The sequence below is a fragment of the Squalius cephalus genome (assembly GCF_949319135.1).
Source record: "Squalius cephalus genome assembly, chromosome: 5".
Lineage (NCBI taxonomy): Eukaryota > Metazoa > Chordata > Actinopteri > Cypriniformes > Leuciscidae > Squalius > Squalius cephalus.
The window spans coordinates 17,419,760-17,440,538 of record NC_137126.1 but is presented as its reverse complement, the minus strand read 5'-3'; the positions used below and the strand labels follow the sequence as shown (position 1 = coordinate 17,440,538).

The 20,779-nt window shown below is 37.7% G+C and overlaps 2 protein-coding genes across 5 annotated transcripts; one reads left to right on the top strand and one right to left on the bottom strand.

Annotated features, from left to right (window-relative positions):
• Window positions 1–1,021: 1,021 nt before the first annotated feature.
• LOC307159119 (solute carrier family 53 member 1) lies at window positions 1,022–14,970 on the top strand (the record flags this gene model as incomplete). The annotated part of the gene is made up of 13 exons (XM_079872332.1): window positions 1,022–1,026; window positions 3,298–3,394; window positions 4,164–4,316; window positions 4,411–4,491; window positions 5,098–5,179; window positions 5,632–5,819; window positions 5,907–6,086; window positions 7,605–7,767; window positions 11,999–12,190; window positions 12,275–12,435; window positions 14,082–14,218; window positions 14,448–14,633; window positions 14,753–14,970. The coding sequence occupies 13 exons, from the start codon at window positions 1,022–1,024 to the stop codon at window positions 14,760–14,762; spliced, it is 1,635 nt and encodes a 544-aa protein (XP_079728458.1). The 3' UTR covers window positions 14,763–14,970.
• Window positions 14,971–15,108: 138 nt separating this feature from the next.
• nacc2l (NACC family member 2-like) lies at window positions 15,109–19,989 on the bottom strand. 4 transcript variants are annotated; one of them, XM_079870597.1, is made up of 6 exons: window positions 19,787–19,989; window positions 19,265–19,397; window positions 17,864–18,972; window positions 17,624–17,729; window positions 17,307–17,404; window positions 15,109–17,034 (listed from the first exon to the last, which is right to left on the bottom strand). In XM_079870597.1, exons 3-6 carry the CDS (start codon window positions 18,924–18,926, stop codon window positions 16,499–16,501), a joined length of 1,803 nt encoding a protein of 600 aa, XP_079726723.1. In that variant the 5' UTR covers window positions 18,927–18,972; window positions 19,265–19,397; window positions 19,787–19,989; the 3' UTR covers window positions 15,109–16,498. The 4 variants fall into 4 exon arrangements, with proteins under 4 accessions (XP_079726723.1, XP_079726725.1, XP_079726726.1 ...); XM_079870599.1 differs by lacking the exon at window positions 19,787–19,989 and having other exon boundaries at window positions 17,864–18,040; window positions 18,122–18,972; window positions 19,265–19,686; XM_079870600.1 differs by lacking the exon at window positions 19,787–19,989 and having other exon boundaries at window positions 17,864–18,040; window positions 18,128–18,972; window positions 19,265–19,686.
• Between the last annotated feature and the right edge of the window lie 790 nt (window positions 19,990–20,779).

Here is a 20,779-nt window from a genome sequence, read left to right as displayed (position 1 = left end):
TTTGTCACATTGTTTAGTATTATCACTGTAAATATGAACCAACAAGTGAGAGCAGGGGTTCTAAATACAAATATTCAGATTATCTAGTTTTAGGGTTCTGAACTCTATAGCCATCGAGGTCCACTTTCCAGAGTTTAGTGCCGACTGCCGACCTTAGTTAAACGTACCTACCAGTAACTTTCTAGTTATCCTGAAGACCTTCATTAGCTTGTTCAGGTGTAATTGTTTAAGGTTGAGGGTCAGAGTTGAGAACCCCTAGAAAATCTAAATATCACTGTAAATATGAGAACGGCATTATAGGGGAAAGTGCTAAACTTTAAATGTGTGAGGAAATGGAAGTAGTGACAAGTCTTTTCCTCTGTACAGTATAAATGAATCGCGTGACAGAATCCTTTAAAGGTTCTATATAGAACCTTTTCTTCTAAAGGCCAATTCAACCTGCACTGACAGACACAGATCGTGTTGGACAGACAGCAACAGACACGTTGTCGTGTTTTGTCGGATCAGTGTGTTATTCCTGTCGGCTGTGTGTGTGTTGGTCTGCGTTTGACGGTGCAGTGTGCATTGGCCTTTAGGAAGCCAATTCACTTGAACTGTTTTAATTATATTGTAATTCAAATATTGTAGCCATGTGTTTACTTTCTACAGTCTTGCTAAAAAGAAAAGATACTTCAAATAAGAAAGATCATGATATACATCTCTGAATTATACATGGGTTTAGTGATTCTTTGTGCTCTTGCACTGTGACTGCCCCTTCCTTTCATATATTCTATTGTTATGAGGCGCGCACACACACACACACACACACACACACACACACACACACACACACACACACACACACACACACACACACACACACACACACACACACACACACACACACACACACACACACACACACACACACACCTGGAGAAACACTGGAACTCACTCAGTGCTGTTAAGCAAGTCAAAATGACATTGTCTGACCACCCGGATTTACAAATGATTCCTGAATGGAAGAAGCAATATATTAGCTATGAGGTGAGTTTGGTTTCATGCTCTTGGATATATTCTTCACACTTTCAACCTTTCAGAGATGTAGTGCAATTGTAAGTGTAACTTAGCATGATTAATGAACCAAATAATGGAAAGCATTTTGTTTTTCAGACCCTGAAGTCTATGCTGAAACAGAAAGACAGGCTTAACCTCAGTTGTTATGGTAAGAGCATCGGCATATTGGTTGTTTTAGATGGTGAATTCTAGTTATGTGAGAGTACTCCACTATCAAAATAACATTTCTTAGTCATTTGCATTTGCATGAATTTTACATTGTTAAAATGAGTTTTAAAAAATGATTGATGTCAACTTAAGGCATATTTATGACCGTCATTTACAACAGTATAACCTCATAAATTATTCCCATTGGAATTAAATGCATGAAAGATTTCTATGGCAGGTATCCTCACAATATCAAAGGTGAAGCAGGTCAAATGAATCATTAATAACTTTGCAAAGTTGAATGCTTAATGAGGGAAAGGATACAAAGGGAGTTAGTGAATAATAGTTTTTTTTTATTTGCTTTGGTTCTATTTTCACAAGTAAGGTGTACTTTTTCAGAACTCTTAGTACAAAAATCCTAACTGATCACACTTGTAACACAGCTAGTCATTCTTTCAAAACCCGAACCCCATGCTTTTGTTACAGTTATACACATTTCAGTCCACATAATCATTGTTTCAAACAAGATTATTGTAATATGTAATGAGAACATTTGGTTTAATCACTGAAACACAACAGTATGATCTTCTTTCAATTTAGTACTTTTAACAGTCAGTTCATTCAACAGTAAACAATGCAACGAACATGTTTCAAATGTTTCCTTGTTGCTGTAATAATTACAGTAATACAGGCTACAGTTGCCACATTAGAAAATACACTTACATGACCTAACTTATGTAACTGAACCTATAATGTTTGTTATAGTATCTCAAAAGGCGTGGTGAAGTTATGAAACTGCCATGAGATTCTGCTAGAACAGAGATTGCTGGCAATACAGTAAATGTTTTCACTGTATACCATATGACTGAATCTATACTGTGGTGGACCTTAACAGCTGAAGGGTGAGTTACAGTAATGTGTCAGTCTCTATCATGGTAATCTGTTTACAGTATCACATGGCATACATACTGATATGTAAATGCTGTGTTTGTTGCCATCTGTCTCCATTCTACTGATGCATCTCTGATCAATCTGATGTTACAGTATATAGTCAGTGACTGTTTCCTCTCCCTTGTACTCTATCCTGCTCTATGTTCACAAATGGCAAATCTCTCTCTCTCTCTCTCTCTCTCTCTCTCTCTCTCTCTCTCTCTCTCTCTCTCTCTCTCTCTCTCTCTCTCTCTAAGGAGACACAAAGGGCCCTGTTTTAACAATCTAAGCACATGGTCTAATGCACTTTGGGGTGTCCGAATCCACTTTTGCTAGTTTAACGACGGGAAATATGTGCGGTGCACCCGGTGCATGGTCTTCTTAATGAGTAATCGGTGTGTTTTGGGTGTAACGTGAAATAAACCAATCAGAGTCTCATCTCCCATTCCCTTTAAAAGCCAGTTGTGCTATTGTGCTAACAAAAAAAAAATATTGCAGTCTATTTCAGTTGCCTCAAAATAGCAACGCGCCAACAATGCACCGGAACACATCTAGTTTTCTTAGACCAGCACGCCCATGGGCGCACAAATAGACATTTGCTATTTAAACAACATGGCGCAGGATGTGAAAAGGATAACTGCGTTGGGCTGAAACAAGCAAGAAACACTTGCGTTGTGCCTGGTGCCATATTGCGCCGGGTTTGTGATTTCGTGTATTGTACCAACACAATTGAAAATATGCTGAAATGTTTGAAAAAAGTGCACTTTTGATGATCTGTTGTCATATTAGTACTAAGAGTTTTGAGAATGTACACCTTTGTGAAAATAGTATCAAAACGAATAAAAACAAACTTTTAAAAAAGCTAATAAAAAAGATCTACCAGTAATAATAAGACCACTTTATAGGGAACAGTCAAAGGTCTGTGACAGGGGAATTCTTCACAAGCTGTGAGGAAGAGCTGAACAAGGTTAACCTCTTCTATTCAGGTAGACAACTCTAAAATACTTAGAGCAGATCATTTACAATAAATGTAGATATATATTACCTACTGCATTTCTATATTACAGAGAAACTATCAGAAGCTCACAACAGACTGGAAACATTTGGGATCGTAGCTCAGGATGTTTCTGGATCCAAAGTTCAAGGAGATAATTGTGTCATCAGAACTTCCTCAACTATCAAAAGAAAAAACAATATAAAACAAATAAAAATGGCAGTTTGTGAGCTCTACCTGAGCCTGGCCTATCTGCAAAAATACCAGGTGGTCTTTAGAAATCTTGAAGATTTACATTTAGCAACACACACACACACACACACACACACACACACACACACACACACACACACACACGCATGCACGCACACACACACACACAAGAAAGTTTGGGGTTAGTAAGATTTTTTAAATGTTTATGAAAGAGTCTCTTATGCTCAGCAAGGCTGCATTAATTTGATCAAAAATCAGTCAAACTAGCAAGATTGTGAAATATTATCATAATTTTAAATAACTGTTCTTTTTTAAAATGTAAAATGTAAAAACATTTCACTGTAAAAAGTGAATAGTTGGATCAACTTAAAAAAATTACTTCAATTGGTAACACCTAAAGAAATTAAGTTTTCTCAACTTAAATTATCACGTTTTTCACGATAAAACGTGATAATTTAAGTTGAGAAAACTTAATTTATTTAGGCATTACCAATTGAAGTAATTTTTTTAAGTTGATCCAACTATTCACTTTTTACAGTGATATTATAATCATCACAGTTGTGCTGTTTTGTAGAAACTGATATTCCACACACACAAAAAACCTTTTTTGGATTCTTTGCTGAATAGAAAGTTCAAAAGAAAAGCATTTGTATTTTATAGAAATCTTTTGTAACATGATAAATGTCTTTACTGTAATTTACTTTACTTTACTGTCATAAAAAAAGAAATCGTACTGACCACAAACTTTTGAAAGATAGTACAGTATATCAGTTGTCCCAATTATTTTCATTGTCCATATACATTGTGCTGGATTGTTTCCTAGGAATTTAATTACAAATGTTTCTGCAAGATCACCATAAAGTACGATTCAAAGTTTGCTTCTGAACATGGCCAAAAATGGAGAAATGAAAGGCTTGACACATCTCTGCTCAACACAGACAGAGGCAAATGTGAACATCTCAGGTCTAAACTGGAGGTGAGAATGCAGGACTGTAACTGTTCCTTTAGTTCATTTCATTCATTACAGAACATCCAGTCTCTGGATCAGTAAACTGAATGTAATTCTACAGACGTTTATGATTCAGCTGGAGGGGGGTGACAAACTGAGAGCAATGAAAAGACTTGAAGTCCCAGCAATGGACAAAACACTGGTAAGACATGTGTCACCTGTGAATATGCTCCTGAATGAAACAAGTGGCTCTGAATCAGCAGGTATACTGAAAAATGCAAACAGACTAGACTATTTATGAAAAGCAGACATTAAAATAAAATAACTGGCTTTAAAGGTTGTATTATTACCAAAACAAAGGATTCAAATCTTAAGTTTTTACTGTACTGATTCAGAACACAACACAAAAAAATAAATAAAATGCTATAGTAAAAAAAGTGGTAAATGCAGTAAAGTTCTCTTATTTATCTAAAATCAGATTTTCAATTGTTAAATGACATCATTTGATTTTTTAATTAACATGTTTCACAATTTTTTTTCTCATCCTGATATCATCCATATGATTTTAGTTAAATATTACCTAAACGTTTTTCTTCATACTTAGGCTAAATAATGGAGAATTAATCTACAGAGGTATGGAATAATCTGCATCCTCCGTCATGATATTTTCATGATGTTGAAGTTCTTTTGGACCACTGAAGTCAATTTAGTCAAAATTTAATATAGAAAGAAATGGAAGATACAGTAGACATACAGTGCATTTTTTGAAGCCTCTTACACAATATAGTCTTTTTTCTTCTGTTCAAAGAAAGTCGGAGTGTGGATAATGTTTCGGATTGGCTTTGTTTGCGGCCTCATCCTGGCCCTCCTTACCATTTTAACTTTCAGAGGTTAGTAAATTTACAACCTCTATCCTACTATTTCCCTTAACAATTAACCAATTAATCACGTAACCAATCCATAACAATGGCATATAATTTCCAATATCTATGTATGAGGGTCTCCATTCTATTATTATCCATTACTATGTGTGCAAAAAAATAATTATGAATAATTCTGTAAAAAAACGGTAAACTACTGGCAGCTGTATAGCCAGCATCATACCGTAAAAATACGGTATGTTACTGTTTTTGAAATTAACAGCTAAATACCGTTTTGTCAGCTACAGTCTGAAACTGTAATTTAATAGCATATACAGTAGCTGTTTAAACATTAACAGTAACACGCCATATTTTTACGGTATGATGCTGGCAACCACAGCTGCCAGTACTTTACCGTTTTTTTACAGAATTATTTTTTACAGTGTATGTACTAATGTCCAATTGTTAACTTGTCTTGAAAGTGTTCAACGAAACAGACCTGGAGCTTCTGAAGCCTCAGCTGAAGCTTTACAAGGGAAGTTCCCTGCTGATTGAGTTTTTCTTCCTGATCGGACTGAACCTGTACTGCTTTAATACTTCAGCAATAAATCACAAGCTCATCTTTGGACTGGATCCCAGAGACCACCTCTCGTGCTACCATATTTTTGAGGTGAGTTGTGAAATCATTTATTTGAGTTTGTTTAGTACGCTTATGATTACTGTGCTGAGGCCTCATATATTTGACTGTGTAATGCAGATGGCCGGGGTTCTGACTGTGTGCTGGTGCGCTAGTGTACTGGCTAGTCTTCATCCTCCTGTGCTGTCAATCCCACAGCAGCTCCACCCACTACTTTTTCACAGCTTGCTCCTGTTTCTGCTACTAAACCCCTTCTCCATATTTCATGCTCAGGCTCGTCGCTGGCTCATGATCACAATGGTAAGATATGACTAAGATAAGATTGACTTTTGATTTTATTCACTCCACTTGTTTGTGTAGCGAGTCCCAGACAGACTGTTAGTCTGTGTTTATGTGATGGAAAACTTTCATTGACTCTCTCTGCAGGTTGCATTGATAGTTCGATTAGACAGTAGGTGCTGACAAATGTCTTGAGTGAGTCACTGAACAATTAATTCAACCGATTTGTTCAAAACAAAAGGAATGAAACAAGTGACTTTGGGTGCTTCTCATTTCTAATTTGTGCATCCTTGTTTCCTTTCCTCGAGAGTCAGCTCCACTCCCCTTAGTATGCAAGCGAAGACTGCAAGGAAAGAAAATGAGGACAGAGGAATCAAAGGAAAGCTTATTTGTATATTGGAATATTCTTGATCATTCGAGTCACTTCAAAACGTCATTGCTTTGCTCATGTTGTTGAAGTTTGGTTATTTAAAGACATTTTTAAGAATGTTTATTTAAACTGCAAAGGAAAAGCATAAATTAAAATTATTGTGACAGATGTGAAGGGAGAGGACAATTTATATGTGCGTCAGGTTTCTCAAAAAGAAAGACTTCTGCATAGGATACACCTGTGCATCCTCGCTCAGCTCCTCTGGAAATTTCCTCACTCCTCATGCCTCGCCTCCTCATAGTGCAGTTAGAGGATTTAAATGTCCTTCAAGATGGCTTTCTTTGATCAGTTTCCGGGTCACAGGAAACAAGGAAGCATCAATTTAAGTATTGAGAAGCACCCTTTCTTTACGAGTGAGCCATTGAATCATTTATCCAACTGATTTGTTCAAAAACATGAATTCAGTAAGGAACAAAACACCATTACTGTGTTCTAATTATAAGTTACTATTACATTTTAATTATATATTACAATAAATAATATATTATATTTTATTTATATTTATTTGTTTTAATAATATGTTCTAACCATATATTGTTATTCATTTACATAATTAATATGTTACATAGAAACATGTAAGCAAAAGAATTGCTTGTCCCAAAACACTGCTTGTTGAACCAGCTTCACCAGCTCTGGTTTGCTTGAGAACAGCATGACTATGCTGGTCCACCAGATAAACCAGCACTAACCAGCATAAACTAGCCTGGACCATTATGGAATTTCAGTAGGGTATTTGTTATCATAGTATGTTAATTTATTAATCATGAACAAACTAGTTTGTGGCACAAATAGTTTTACCATTTACTGCACTTTTCTATTCTTATATTATTTACCAATAGCGGCTGATGAATCTGAGGTTGCATGCATTTATAGAAAGCATCCTTATTTTGCAAAGCAGAAGAAGCCAACCTTGGCAGACATTTTAATGTTTGTGTTGAAAGTTTGTCTGTATTAATAACTAGGGTAGATATGTTGTCAACTATAGTGCCTTGCTGTATCTTTTCTGTAAAATGTTTTGCAATAGCACATATTTTATCAGCAGTGGTCTCTAGAGAATGCATCATCATACACTATGTCATCATTTATACATTAAAATACCCATATCACAGTGTAAGGTCTTGGCAGCCCCCTTCCAGCCTGTGGGCTTTTCAGAATGCTGGCTAGCTGATCAATTCAACAGTCTAAGCCCTCTGTTCCTTGGCTTGAGGGATCTGCTGTGCTTCTATCAGATCAACTGGAGAGATATGTGGTCTGACAGCCCTCCATCCGCAGGTAAGAAGGGCCTAATCCTAAACCTCTAATTGCTACTGAATTTGTGTATTATATTATATTATATTATATTATATTATATTATATTATATTATATTATATTATATTATATTATATTATAGTATATTATTTAACATTGTCAATAGATAAAAAAACAACAACTAATCAATCACACCTTAAAACATTAAAACATCAAACATTAAAGATTTTAATATATTTTTATATTGTAATAATTTCACATTTCATCTCCAAATTAATGTAGAAACAACATAAAAACAGTAGCCTATATTTAATGCCATTTTTTTTAATGAAAGAAGGCCAGTATCACCGACGCCAATACTGCTACTGATGTCTCTATGAAATTAATTTGTTTTTCTCTATTTTAGCAATTAATTATAGACATTCAGCATTACAGAATAATTGAAAGCTATACATTTTAACATTTATTTGGCTTTAAAAAATATAACAACTTTTAATTCAAGTGAACTTAAAACAATCTTTACAAAAAACCCTTTACAGTAAATGTTGCATTTACTTATGTCCTTTAATATATCAGGGCTCAATGTTTTCTATTGACCCAGTCAGACCAGTTCAGAAGAAGTAATTGTATTCATTGTTTTTGACCTACGTAACCTTGTAAACAGTGCTTTAAGATTTTTTAGGTAGGTCAAACAGGTAGGATATATACATAAATTTAATAAAGTTATAGTTATAATGCTGTCATATTTAAAGTTTCCCTGTAGTCAATAATTGTATCCCTTAAAACTCATCTTTGATCACCAAAATTACATATTTAAGTTTTTTTCTTAAAAAAAAAAAAGAAATTCTTAATGCCTTAAAATAGCTTGAATGTAACTCTACACCTTTGCCTCATTTAGTATACGTGGTTCTATGAATATGGAAATTAGCCCCGCCCCCACTCTTGACCATCACACATTTACGTGATTGGTTACAAGGTAGTTTGTGACGTCAGAAACACCAGCGATTTCAAAACGCGTTTTTGAGACTGTCTTTGGTTCATTGCTGTTTTAAACCTGCAGTCCGTAGCTTTTTTGGGTTAAAAATTATCCAAAATAATTTTTTTGAGCAAGTACATAACCAGCCAGTGTTCAAAATCTGCTGTAGCTCGATTCAAAATGGTAAGCTTGTAATAATGTTTTTAATTCCAGTGGTACTGGTGGATTTCCACGGGAAATTCGAGCATGTTTTTGCGTCATTATGTCTCATCTGTGCACATAAAGAAGGAGTCTCGGCTAGTAGGCTATATTGCGCGTGAGGATGTTGGTGGTGGAGATGTATAGCCTTTTCTCACAGCACTTAATATAATTAAACTTAGAAATTTGATGGCGGATCCAGAAAGGTTCAAATGACAATCACCAGTGACAACTGGAGATTCACCCGTTGTAAAACTAAAGACTTCGGACTTCGGAGAAAAAAAAGAGACTGCAACCGGGCCCATGCGAAAACAAGGAAAAATATCTGAAGGGCATTAAATGTAGTCACGCAATGCTGATGTTGTTAACATTAACAATTTGAGAACAAAGTATAATTTGCACAGTTTGACGTGATATGATAAGCGATCGTTTGATTTAATCGGCGCGATTTACTGCAATGCTTTTTTCCCCTTAGTTGGTCAGAACAAAAGTGGATGTTACTTGTTCAGACGACATTTTCCGGTGAAAATTCTTATGTTGGTCATACTTCCAAAAAGTAGAATCTGTGATTGCGAATGACAGTATCCACACCACCAGCGCGGTGATTGACAGCCGTACATTCTCCTCAAAACCTATAAAAATAAATTGACAGGTATCATTAGAAAATGTAAACAGGATTATTATAATAAATTGTTAGATAACAATAAGAATAATATTATGGAAAGCTTATGGAATATTTTAAATAGTTTAATTAGAAATAAACCTAGAATGATCAATTATCCACAATATTTCAAAGATGAGGATAAAACTAAATAATATGAATGAGGTAGTTGACGCATTTAATAAATTCTTTGTAGATGTTGGCCCGAACCTTGCTGCAAAAATTGCAAATGTTGATAGCTATAATTGTGAGCTAATAGTCTCACATCCTAAGACATTGTTTCTCAATTATGTTGAGGAAAATGAGATACTGGATATTGTTAGAGGGTGTAAAAATAAAACCTTGACAGATTATTATGATATGAATATGAAAAGTGTTATTGAAAGTATCTGTAAGCCGTTAACATACATTTGTAACTTATCGTTGCATACTGGCCAATTTCCTGATAGTATGAAAGTAGCAAAAGTGATTCCTCTGTTTAAGGCAGGAGATAAGCATCTCTTTACTAACTACAGGCCTGTTTCCCTTTTACCGCAATTCTCAAAAATCTTGGAGAAGGTTTTCAATTCTAGACTTTACAGCTTTATTGAAAGAAAGAAATTACTCTCAGATAATCAGTTTGGTTTTAGGAAAAATTGTTCAACTTCGTATGCACTCTTTGATATAATTGAGGAAATAACTAATGCTGTAGACAATAAGAAATATGCAATAGGATTATTTATTGACTTAAGTAAAGCATTTGACACAATAAATTATGACATATTAATTAATAAGCTAGAACAGTATGGGATTAGAGGGGTAGCACTAGGGTTACCAGTTATTTAAAAAATAGAAAACAATGCGTGATAATAGGTGATTATCAGTCAAGTTGTCAAGAAATTGTGTGTGACTTACCTCAAGGTTCCATTTTGGGCCCAAAATTGTTTAACATGTACATAAACGACATTTGTAAAACATCTCAAATACTTAGATTTATCTTGTTTGCAGACGATACAAATATTTTTGCATCAGGAGACGATTTACAACAACTGTGTCAAATTGTTACTTTGGAACTTAAACGTGTTAATATGTGGTTCAAACTAAATAAATTATCACTAAATCTGAGTAAAAGTAAAATGATGATATTTGGCAACTGTAATTCCAATGCTCAGGAAGCAATTCAGATAGATGGTGTTGTTATGGAGCGGGTGCATGACATCAAATTCCTTGGAGTTATTATAGATGATAGAATTACTTGGAACTCTCATATTAAATATATAATCACTAAAATATCAAGAAGCATTTCAGTAATTTCAAAAGTAAAGCACATTTTAAACATCAAAGCTCTGCATACTTTATATTGTTCTCTGATCTTGCCCTATTTACATTATTGTTCTGTGGTATGGGGTAGTACTTATAAAAGCATATTAAAACCAATAGTAATGTTGCAAAAAAAAGTTATCCGATTAATTCATAAAGTTGGGTTTTTGGACCACACAAACTCATTATTTTTAAACTCGTTATAAGTTTTGTGACATTGTTCCAAACAGTACAGATGCTATACAAAGTAAGGCACAAATTGTTACCAAGCCAAATACAAATAAGGTTCCAAGAACGTACTGGTTGTTATGAATTACGTGAAGAATTAAACTTTAGGACTCAGAAACATAGCACAACTTTGAAAAGTTTTAGCCCTACAGTTAATGGGGTACAATTGTGGAATAATTTAGAGATGGAGATGAAAAGATGTACAAACATCAACCTGTTCAAATATAAATACAAACAAAAGATTTTTGAAAAGTATAGAGAAGAAGAAATGATTTGCCACTAGGGGTATTTCTACCACAATCAGATACTGCAAGTGTATATAATCCATTTTTTTTTCTCTCTTTTTTGTTGTTGTTTCCTTGTTGTTGTTTTGTTGCTTTTGCACTATGATTCTTTGTACTATTGTGAAATGAGCATTTTTATTGTATTAATTTTGGGGGTGGGCGCTTATAAGCTCTTTTGCTTCGGCCCACTCCTTTTGAGCAGAATGTTTACTGCTCAAATAAACAAATAAACCAATAAACCAATAAAAAAAAAACATTGGATTCATCCGCGCAGTGCCGTGCCGAGGCAACGCACGTAAAGTTGATAATTCCACGAATAACTGCAATTGCAGATTTCGAACAGAGATGGCGACAAAGAGGAAAAAACTGCGGACTGCAGCTTTAAGGAGAAAATACTCCGAAATGGTGTTGACTTATGCATTTGCACTTGGCTTGTCTTAAATCATATTAAAAACACCACATAGACATATAAACAACATTAAGTACTTGATTTTCACCACAGGGGGACTTTAAGTAAAATGAAGTTTTAGGACAGAACTACTTCAACCTCAAACCTCTTTTTATTCCTGTGATGTTTTTTAGTTGAGATTTTCTTCTGTTTGTTACAGTGAGTCTGGACTGTGGACAGTATAATATGGCTGTAACCTGTCTGATCCAGTGTTTTCCACCATGGCTTAGATTTGCACAATGCCTGAGGTGCTTCTGGGACACTGGCCACTCACTACATCTCCTGAATGCAGGAAAATACTTCACTGTGTTTCTTATGGTCACATTCGCCGGCCTCTATAACATGGCTAGGGGTACACAATCAAATAAATAGGTAGCATTTAGGATTCTTGAAAATGTTATGATGCTCAGTCTATTTGTGTGTATATGTGTAATAGAGAGATCTGCCCTGCTTGTGGAAGGGAGGATATACCTGTACATATGGGCCGTGGCTACCTGTACGGGTGTTCTAGTTACAGTGAGTTGGGATTTAAGGATGGACTGGGGATTACTTCAGGGAAACGGCCTGCTAAAAGACGAGTTGGTGTACTCTCAACAGGTAAGTTAGTATAAAAATTATAACATAATTAGAAATGGCCCTCCGACTGAGCCTTCTCCCAAGTTTTTTTTCTCTATTCTGTCACCTGATGGAGTTTGGATTCCTTACCACTGTCGATATGAAGACATTTTTTTTTTTTTTTTTTTTTTTTTTCAGAACTGCTTTATAGATGAAATGTACTTATTTAATTGATGATCTTTACAATGGAACTGAATCAACACTAAACTGACTTCATCTGAACAACAGCCGAAATATTTTATTCTTTCATATTTATATTCTAACAATGATCAGTGGTAGATGATGAGACAGAGTTAGGAGAATTTTGTGAGCGATGGGGCACTGCTACGACTTTGTGCGGGCTGTTTTGTTTCCAAGGTGACAGATTGGCAAATCTCTCCAGGATTGTGGCTAGTTAACAAGAACAACAACAACAACAACAAAAGAATCAAGCATTTACCACCGATTGAAAACCTAATAGGAATATCTTGAAATGTTTATTTTAGGTTATATACAGTATACTGGTTATATACTGCATGTTGATTGTTCATGCAATTGATTGTCTCTTTGATAGTTACATCAGCACATGCTAGTTAACATGATATTTATGTCAAGTCAAGTCACCTTTATTTATATAGCGCTTTTTACAATACAGATTGCATCAAAGCAGCTTCACAGTGATAACATGAAAATAATACAACAAAGTTTGTTTGTAGAAGAAAATTGCGTCATCGTCCACCTTAAGGCAGATCAATAATATTGTTGAATATTAAATGTCTCCAACTAATCAAGCCAAAAGCCAAGGCAACTGTTATGCAAACAAACTGTGAGTTAGTTTGCTAGATATTTCAATTAACATGTTTGTATATAGTACAAAATAAAAATGTAAAGTTCTGCTAACTTGATCTATGAGTTATTTAACTTAAAAACTTGAGTAAGTTTAGGCTACTTAAATGTTTTGAGTTAATCAGCATCCGTAAATGTTTTGAATATTCTGAATTTATCAAGTTTTACAGTGTACTACAGTGATTTTCAAGTATAACAGTGACTGTAAAGTATATTTAAATAGGATAGGCATATTTTGAGTTTTGGTATTAATGCTAGTTTTTGGGCTAGTTTAATTAGGCTATTTTTGATTGGCCAAAGGGCTGATTTTGTTAAACAGATCTGGCAACCCTGTTAAGACAGTCCTTATTGACTTTCACTATATTGAAAAAAGTGACCATGATATTATTTAAAAATTCACCTTTTAGTTAGTGAATAATGAAGAATATAAATGTTTGGTAAATCTTTCCTTTAATGTATGCACAAGCCCACACATTAAACAGGTATTTGAAGGTAATTCTCAACAGTAACAGTCCATAATCTAAGTTACAAAAAAAACATTTAGCAGTAGTGATACTGTTTACTAAACCCTTCTGCTATCACTATTTAAGATCAAGCATTACTCTGTCAAATTGACCATATAACAGCTCAAAATCACATTTTGTTGTGCATGATTTAGTCTGTTTGGTGACAGTGAAAGCCATTATCACTGGCATCTCATGAAGGTTCAGGCTGAAAAGGTGCCACTAAATGAATCTCTTTTAGAGGGTATAAGCGCTCAGACTGTCCTGCAACTGCTCTTATTGAGAGATGTGCTCTTGCAGTTGTACTACTATGCAGCCATGCTGGCGGATGTGCTGTTGCGGGTCTCCTGGGCTATAAATATCCTCCTGGCTCAGATGAAGGATTCATCTGCAGCTGCCACTGCAAGTGCCCTGCTGGCACCACTGGAAGTCCTCAGGTTCGATTTCAGTCACACGCTCTAAGCAACTTGTAATCCAGGATGATCAGCGCAAATTACATTTTGCTGTAATTTAATTTTAACGGTGGCTACTGACTCTTAGGAAAAATATTCAGTATTAGATTGTACTTTGAGCAATCTCATTTTAGGAAAGGTTATCTGATTATTTAGCAGAATATTTCTTATTTGGTGTATTCTTTTTCTTAATTCTTTCTTTCTGTTCAACCAGACGTTGTATTTGGAATCTCTTTCGGCTAGAGAACGAGCAGCTGAAGAACTGTGAGAAATGTTGTGCTGTTCGTGATGTCTGGAACATCTGGAGGCATCAGGAAAAGGATCAGAATGTGATGTATAAAGACCATAACAAAATCACCACACATGGCACAATATGCTGTTTACCTTTCCCAAATCAGAGGTTATTGTCTGGGACAGCTGCTGAATCTGTTCCATCTTAGCAGTGTTTGTTTGCTTGTTTAATAATTCAAAGAACATAGTCAATGATATCTGAAAATGAACAATGTTGTTCTTTTGCAGGGTAAAGTAGACAAAACTGCCTGCTGGGGGAACAGATGCAGAGATTCGTCCATGTATTTAAAGAAGAAAATCTGTCTGTATGGAAATGAACAAAATTCATTTGAGATTGTTGTGCGCTGCAGGTAGGCAAATGAGATGTTAGATAAGAAAATTATAATCCTATCAACCATAATTAATTCTGTAATTATCTCTGTATATCTAGACCTCATTGAGACATTTCACATGTATTGTATTTTCTGCATTCAAGTAAAACTGAGCTAATGTTTTCATGTTTTATCTATTAAATCAATTTCACTGTAATGAAGCAAAAGCCCTTTTTTATCAAACAATAATGGTGACCAAATAGGCATAACCTAATTATCCCTCAAAATAATCCTTTCCTTTATTTCACTTCCAAAAACAATCATACAATCGTGTTTCAAATGTCCAGACCAGCTGATATGCAGAAAAAAACGGGAAAAAAAAGAAAGAAAGAAAAAAACAGGCAAGCATTTACTATACAGCAGCTTGAGAACAAGAGAGATTAAAAAGCTTGAGAGGGAAAACTGAGAGTCCAGGCTACTCTCTAGAGAACTGTTGTTCTCTGTTCAGCTTCCCTTACTGTACTGAACTCAGCAGTCCCACAGTCAGCTTTGTACATAGCAACCCCACTGTCCGACTGGAGTTAAAGCAGTATAGTTGATTTCTGAAGCATGTAAGTTGTGTTATATTAAGGAGAGCCTTTGTCCTTCACTTGTTTTTGCCATGCAGAAGTCCATAATCCATTTGTTTCTGTAATTGGCAAGACTATTTAGTCAGAAATGCCAGAGCTTGTGCATCACATGCATTCATAAAAAAACGCACTGCCGATTGCCTTAATGTACTGAGCTTGAATATGTGCCTGCATTTACGTATGCTAAGTGGCTCCATGAAAGAACCTTACAATGTCTTATACAGTCATGCTCAGATGTTTGCAAACCCCTTGGGGAATCAGACATTTATAATTTTTTTGAAAAATAAGATATAAAATCCTATTTTTTTATTTACTGCTCTGAAGAAGCTGCATAACACATATTTATGTTTTTATAAGAAAAAATAACTTACATTACACAAAATATCCTATTCAGACGTTCACATACCTTTGATTCTTGATATTGTGTGTTGCCTCAAGCATCACAGTTTTGCACAAGTCCCTAAATTGTCCATAGTGGCAAAACTGGATCTCAAAATTAGATTTCCAATGTAGGGAAAAACTCAAATGTGCAGAGCATGCTGGGAAACCAAATAACTTACAGGACCTGGAGGCTTTGTCAAAGAACAGTTTTACTGCTCAGGACAAACCATAAACTCATGCCCAACTATCACAAAAGTCTACAAACACTCATTGATGCTTGAGGCAATATATGATATTAAAAACCAAGGGTATGTACATTTTTGAAAAAGATCAGTTATTGTTTTTCTGTTTATTTAGTTAATATGTCTTGTGGAATATGTGTAAATATATGTCAAATAGCTTCATAAGAACAGTAATAAATTAAAAACATTTTGTAGACTCTGCAAGGGGAAGGGAAAATTGTGAGCACAACTGTATTTAATGCAGACGTTCTTCAGTATATCCTGGAACATTTTTTTTTTTATATGTCCAGATTTCATGATCATGCAGCTTTAATTTAATGTTCAGTGGCATGGGAGATTTGCCTTAATTGATAGTGATCCTTTTTGGTGTGAGAAGCTGCAGACCAGTTTTTAAATCATATGAAGTAGAAGTCACTGATCCTCTTTAAGTGGTCTCTGTCTGTTCTGTTCCTCTTTCTGTGATCTGGGGCTGCTGGATGCCCGCTCTTTTTCCCCTTTCTTGCTGGCTGGGTTGAGAGCGAGCACACTGGCTGCTCTCTCGGGACTCTCCGGAAGCCTTTCAACTTCCTGCGGGTTGTCGGACTCTTTGGCTCGGCCTGGCTCAGTCTTGGCTGCTTCACCTTTTTGGGACCTCTCTTCCATATTGAAGTGAGAGCCATTCCTCAGTGTCTCTCTGCAGTCTCCATAGAGATGCTGCTCCAGAGTCAGATTTGACGCTGCCAGGTGTTTGAACTCTGACTCAAAGGGAAAGCCACCACCTGGATGGGTGGCTCCTTCCACCTGGCTGAGGACCGCAGTCCCCCTGTACACCTCGATCGCCTCTGGAAGCATGGACTTGATCTTGGGGAGCCAGCGCTTGCGAACTCTCCGGGCATTGGTGCACATGTCTGCGGCAATCACATTCATCTCACTTTCTTTGAAGTTAGGGGCAAAGTTCTGACAGTAGACTAATGACAAAACAGAGAGAAAGAAAAAACAGGAATATCAATGCTTCCAGTCAGCATTAAACCTATTTCAGTTCAATTTCAATGTGACATTTCCAAATGAAACAGTAGACAAGTTTGTGAGGTGTAACTGATTAGTTCATGAAAAGTGGAGATTGGAGGCAAGGAAAGATTTGATGAAAGATGAAAGCAAAGCTTTTTTGGAGCAAAGTAAACTATGGAATCATGCACACATACAAAATATGGTCAATTTTGTTTGCTTTAACATCACTCACGTTTCACTGTGTTGAGTATGCGGCTGTCCAGTGGTTTGCGATTTGGATCACAGTTGGAGGAACGTATTCCAGTCCCACAGCTGTCAGCAAGTGTATTCCTGCAGTCAAAATACCATAGTCAACCACTGGAGGGCACACACACAAAATTTTTCCAAAACACCATGCGGCCCCTACAGTTATCAAACACAATATACTGAAACATTTGAATATGAGGACATCTCTGCTTGGTTATTTTTACTGCAGAACTGAGCTCTTAGTATTTCAGACATTCTACAGATACACATGCATGCTTGTTACACATTTGTAATGTTTCAGACCTGTCAAAAAAAGCAGCTAGAAGGCGTCTCAGCAGGACTTTGTGCTTGACCCCAGCACAGAGGTGACAGTTCATCAGCTGTCCACGAGTCATGAAGACACCAGATCCTTTCACAACACCAACAACAGAGAAACAAGGAGACCTTAGCTCTGAATCAGTGAATCAAATGACTCAGTCTGAACTGATAAATAATTCAGATGGACATGGAGTTTCAGACAGGCTGGTATTATTCAGGCCTCACCTCCAATCAGCTCTAGTCTCTCTCCAGGGTCGCCCTCTGTGTAAAGAGCAGGATGGCAACGGTAGCCGATCTGGCTGATGAGTCCGGCAGGCAGAGCCTCTCTGTCTCCTCCCAACAGCACACAGAAACGGTTCTCCAAGGACAGAGGCAGGGAGGACACCTCCATCTTCTCTTGCACTGGGAAGAGACACAAAAGATCACACTCACAGGAATGAATCTTGAGCTGCAACGGAGCGAAAGAGAAGTCCATTAAACGACATTTACTGCTATAGATCCCAGACGAGCCCCCAAAGATCTTTCCGTTTGTCAGGCTTTCGTACGAGTCGTCTTCAAAGTCCTCCTCCTCGTTTTGGTGTGAAGTTGGGCTGTCTGTGGTCGGGAGGCTAGAGGCACCGGGGCTGGCATGATCTCGGGTCGAGTGCTCGTAAGCATGCATCACGGGTATGATCCCGTTCACACCTCCACTGGTGTAAAAAAGAGTCCCATTCCTTAAAGATCTGCCCCTAGGTCCCCTATCCTCATCTGAGTGCTTTAGCTCTCCATTCCGAGCACACACCGGGGTCTCCAACTTTTCTTCCTTGATCTTGCAGAGAGTTGTGGGCTGGTCGCCTAGCAACAGGGAGGAGTTGTTGTTATTTGGGCTAGGGGGATCGTCTGTGGCAGATGTCTGTGAGTCGCAGTACGGAGCGCTGGCCTTGAACATGAGGTCCATTCCCCGCTCCACGATGTTCTGGATTTGAAGATAGCCTGCGGTGTACATGACCATCAGCTGATCGCTGGCACTCACCGTCATCCGGCCCGTGTAGCAGAATGACAGAATCTGCTGGAAGCAGGATGGGGCCACAGATGAGGGCAACTCAAAGAGTGTCTGGGCACTACCGCTGAACAGATCACGGAAGTATAGGCTGCTGGCTGCTAAAACGGCGCGATGGGCCTTGAAGGCCTGTCCATTGACCATAATGGCCACATCGCAGTGCTGGCCCAGCAGCCGCTGTTCGTTCAGGCTGTCCAGAACAGTGCTGCCAAAGTTTGGAATCTCCATGTGCAAGAGTTGAGACATCATGCCCGTTTCAGATCTCTGGAAAAGACAGGATGTTCTCACCAGACATCTAAGACAGAAAAAAGTCAAAATGAAGGTGGACCGGCTTGATGAGGTAACAAACAGAAAATTACTACATTCAAAAGTCACACAATGTTTATCTGGTGCAGACACAGCAGAAAAATGCGACAGAAATGCTGCACAGCAACTCCCTTGGTAAACAGCTCTCTTCACCCCAACATTACTAGAGTCTCCATGTTTGGCAACTCAGCATAAGCTTGCCTGGAGTATTCACAAGAAGCTGAAAAGTGACCCACAATCCCACCCGCCCACCCTCCCTCTCCACCCCGCCACTACCTGACCTCTATAGCAGAATCTTCCGAGATGAGAGAGAGAGAATGCGGGCAGGCTCCTCAAAGCAGCTCAGCATGAGGAAATGTAGCTTGAGAAGCAGAGAGATACGTCTCAATCCGTCCTCTTCCTCCTCGCACAGGACTGAATCAGAGAGAGGGAAAGCAAGCGTCTGTGTGCAATCGATGCACCATCTACTGTATGTCACAGAAAGGGGGAGAGAGGCTATAGGCACAGACACAGAGACTAGGGAGAGAGGGGGAGGGAGTGAGACTGGAGGAAAGTCATTTAAGGACACAGAGTGAGAGAGAGAGATCGAGCGAGAGACAGAGAAAGAGAGAGAGCCTGATGCGGATAACTGCCCTGCAGAGAGTAAACGTGTTCATGTGCGATGAAGACAAAAGACAGGCAAGGCAGAATGAGAGAGAGAGAGAGAGAGAGAGAGAGAGAGAGAGCAATGGCTCACTTTTATTTGAACATCACCACACGAAGAAAAGACAAGAACGGGAGCGTTTACCCCCGCATGCACCAACCCGAACGTGTGCAGACACATAATCCATCAGAAGCCGTCTCTGCCATGAGCGGCTCCGTGCTCAGGATTATTTACATTAAGGGCAGACAAATGGTGTGTGCCAGGAGAGCAGCTCTGCATTGCAGTCCCTGTCACAGGCTGGCATGCTCAGTACAGAGTCTGCATACCCAATCAGATGTGCCAACACGACATCAGACAGATACTCAACCGATAAGAGAAAGAAAAGAGATAGACTCAGCCTCAAAGCTGCCCTGAATGTCAGATCAGTACATCAAACCGAGAAGCATTTTAAGGTGGCACATATTAGATGGATGGCTCAAAGACTGTATTGTGCGAGTAAGTGTTGAGTACAGAGCAGTGGGGCAGTAAAGCAGCGTCTCTCAGCAAAGTGGGGAAGAAGGCGATGTGCTTCCGCCTCTGATTTGCTGGCTTTTAACGCTGAGACGCCGACGGGCTATGGCGTGAGTCAGCGCTATCAAAGATAAACTGCCGTGTTCCAGTCTTCTGTCTAATATCAACAGCAAAAAATTATAATAAATCAATAAAGTGTTGCAGACACACACCCTGCGAATGCTGCAAAACTTGATTCTAGCTGTCTGTCTTGTCTTTTTAAAAGCAGTGAAACTGTGTCAGCCTGGAAAAAAGCAAAACGTGACACATTAACTTGTCTCTTGAAGAAACTGCCCTCAAACTTTTGTTTCCAGTGTGAAATGCACACAGTCATTGAGGAAAACGTCCTCTTCCAGTCTGAAGAGATGAACATAGTAAGATAGTTTACATTTGGAAACAAGAGTGCCTGTGCAGACATCTGTTAAGTTGACAGCTGGAGCTCTAGTAATGGACAGTGTTAGTATGGTCACATGTATGATGTCCCTGGGGAGAACAGACTGCAGTCTGAGCTGGTGGAGAAAGGGAGACTCCATACTGCCTCCTAGAGGGTAGACACAGACTTGCAGCAATAGAAAACTTGAATGACCTATCAATGTGCTTAGAC